Source organism: Etheostoma cragini, chromosome 22 (genome assembly GCF_013103735.1).
Source record: "Etheostoma cragini isolate CJK2018 chromosome 22, CSU_Ecrag_1.0, whole genome shotgun sequence".
Lineage (NCBI taxonomy): Eukaryota > Metazoa > Chordata > Actinopteri > Perciformes > Percidae > Etheostoma > Etheostoma cragini.
The window spans coordinates 21,838,734-21,840,805 of NC_048428.1; the positions used below are offsets into that span (position 1 = coordinate 21,838,734).

At 39.8% G+C, this 2,072-nt stretch overlaps 1 protein-coding gene across 1 annotated transcript in view; it reads right to left on the reverse strand.

Moving 5' to 3' along the window:
* Window positions 1–1,880: 1,880 nt before the first annotated feature.
* Window positions 1,881–2,072, reverse strand: part of LOC117938289 (eukaryotic translation initiation factor 5A-1-like) — a 677-nt gene continuing 485 nt past the window's right edge. Inside the window, exon 3 of the mRNA XM_034862812.1 lies at window positions 1,881–2,004. Within this exon, the coding sequence (XP_034718703.1) occupies window positions 1,881–2,004 (124 nt within the window). The remainder of the gene's footprint in view (window positions 2,005–2,072) is intronic.

A 2,072-nucleotide genomic window follows, 5' to 3' on the forward strand; every position in this document is an offset into this window, starting at 1 on the left:
CCCCCCCCCCTCCTGAGGAAACCCATTTCGGCCGCTTGTACCCTGGATCTGGTTCTTTGGGTCCCGGCCCAGCCTTCATGACCATAGGTGAGGATAGGAACGAAAATTGCCCGGTAGATCGAGATCTTTGCCTTCTGGCTCAGCTCTCTTTTCGTCACAACGTTGCGATAAACAGAACGTAGTACCGCACCGGCCGCTCCGATGCTCCGACCAATCTCCTGCTCCATGGTCCCCTCACTCGCGAACAAGACCCCAAAAGGTAGTTAGACTCCTTCAATTCACTCCCTACCCACATAACTAATTTAATTAATATAGTTATGTGACACAAGCTGTTGTTGATAGGTAGGAGGAAAAAATGTGAAGAAACCAAAGAATCCTGCACGCCGTCGATCACAGCAACACTTTATAATAACCGTCACTTAAAAATGGTGAATTTATGGTAATTAAGCAGTTATTTTACTAGTTATTTAACAAACAATTACATTATAATTACTCACTAATTGTTAGTTCAGTTCAAGTTAAACTGTCACATGCACCTTTAGTTCAGAGTACCATAGCAGTGAGGTACAATAAGCCTTTTTGCTCTCTCAGCACCAGTTAATAGTAACTGTTATAATAATAATAATAACAATAATAATAATAATCACATAAATAGCATTTAAATTCAGACTCTACTACACCTGCTCCACCTGATAATGTTGTAGTTTCTCTTCCTGTGTTTTTCATCTACCCCACACACACTGGATATCTTTAATATCTGTATTTATACACATTTCCATTACAAATACTTACTTTTTCAATAGTATTTATGGTCACAGGTGAATATAACTTATATTATGGTTACCTACGTTTGCTTAAATAAATAAAATATTTCTGAAACTGATTTATTACTTTAATTACATATTCAATTTAATGTTAACGTCACTTACTTACACCGCTAAACTGTTTCTTGTACTATCGCAACTGCACTTTAAAATACTTTTATTTGACGCCACTTTACTTTTAGTCTACCTGTCTTCTCATTGGCTGTTGTTTGCATGTTTGTTTGTTTGTTTACTTGTTTGTTTGTTTTGCTTTTATTGTAGAAAATGCTGCTGTAATGAGGGAATGTCCCTGCTGTGGGATGATAAGGTATTATCTAATCTAATTTAATCTAAAACCTTTAATAAAAAGTAGTAGCAGTGCAATGATTCAAGTTATTTTAACGGTTTATTGTTACACGCATTTTATCTCATGCAAAGTATTTGTTAATGATCACCAAATGATTTCTAAACCTGTAAGAAGTTGTTTGTGAGATGTTAATTAACATTTGGATGGTTGCTATGAAGTTGCAACTGATAATGAGATACTGAGCAATTAGTCTGAAAAACACAACTAATCTTTTATCTTCTTTTATTTTTAAATAATTGGCAGAAATGAGATTTCATGGCGAGAGTACAGGATGAAAAACAGTCAATTTAGATTTTAAATAAACCAAAAATATTGTACAGTCATACTGACTTTATCACATGTGGCCTACAAACTATGTGCTGGGTCCTGTTAGCCATTGTGGACCATCTCTGATCAAATGTTATGGATACTTGTAGATCTGAAAAAAAACGGGTTGCCAGGTCTGTCTCCCTCAGACCCAGGTCTCCCTCAGACCCAGGTCTCCCTCAGACCTGGCAACCCTTTCAGCCAGTCAACAACCAGAACGCATAAGGAGAGAGTGCCCTAACTATTCTTAAGTATTCTCAGGGTTTTTCCTCCCCTGGAACCCCGCGGTTGCCCCTTAGCTGAGAACCAGGTTGCCAGGTCTGACTCCCTCAGACCCAGGTCTCCCTCAGACCTGGCAACCCTTTCAGCCAGTCAACAACCGAAACACATAAGGAGAGAGTGCCTTAACTATTCTTAGGTATTCTCAGGGTTTTCCCTCCCCTGGAACCCCGCGGTTGCCCCTCATCTGAGAGCCGGGTTGCCAGGTCTGACTCCCTCAGACCCAGGTCTCCCTCAGACCTGGCAACCCTTTCAGCCAGTCAACAACCGGAACACATAAGGAGAGAGTGCCCTAACTATTCTTAGGTATTCTCAGG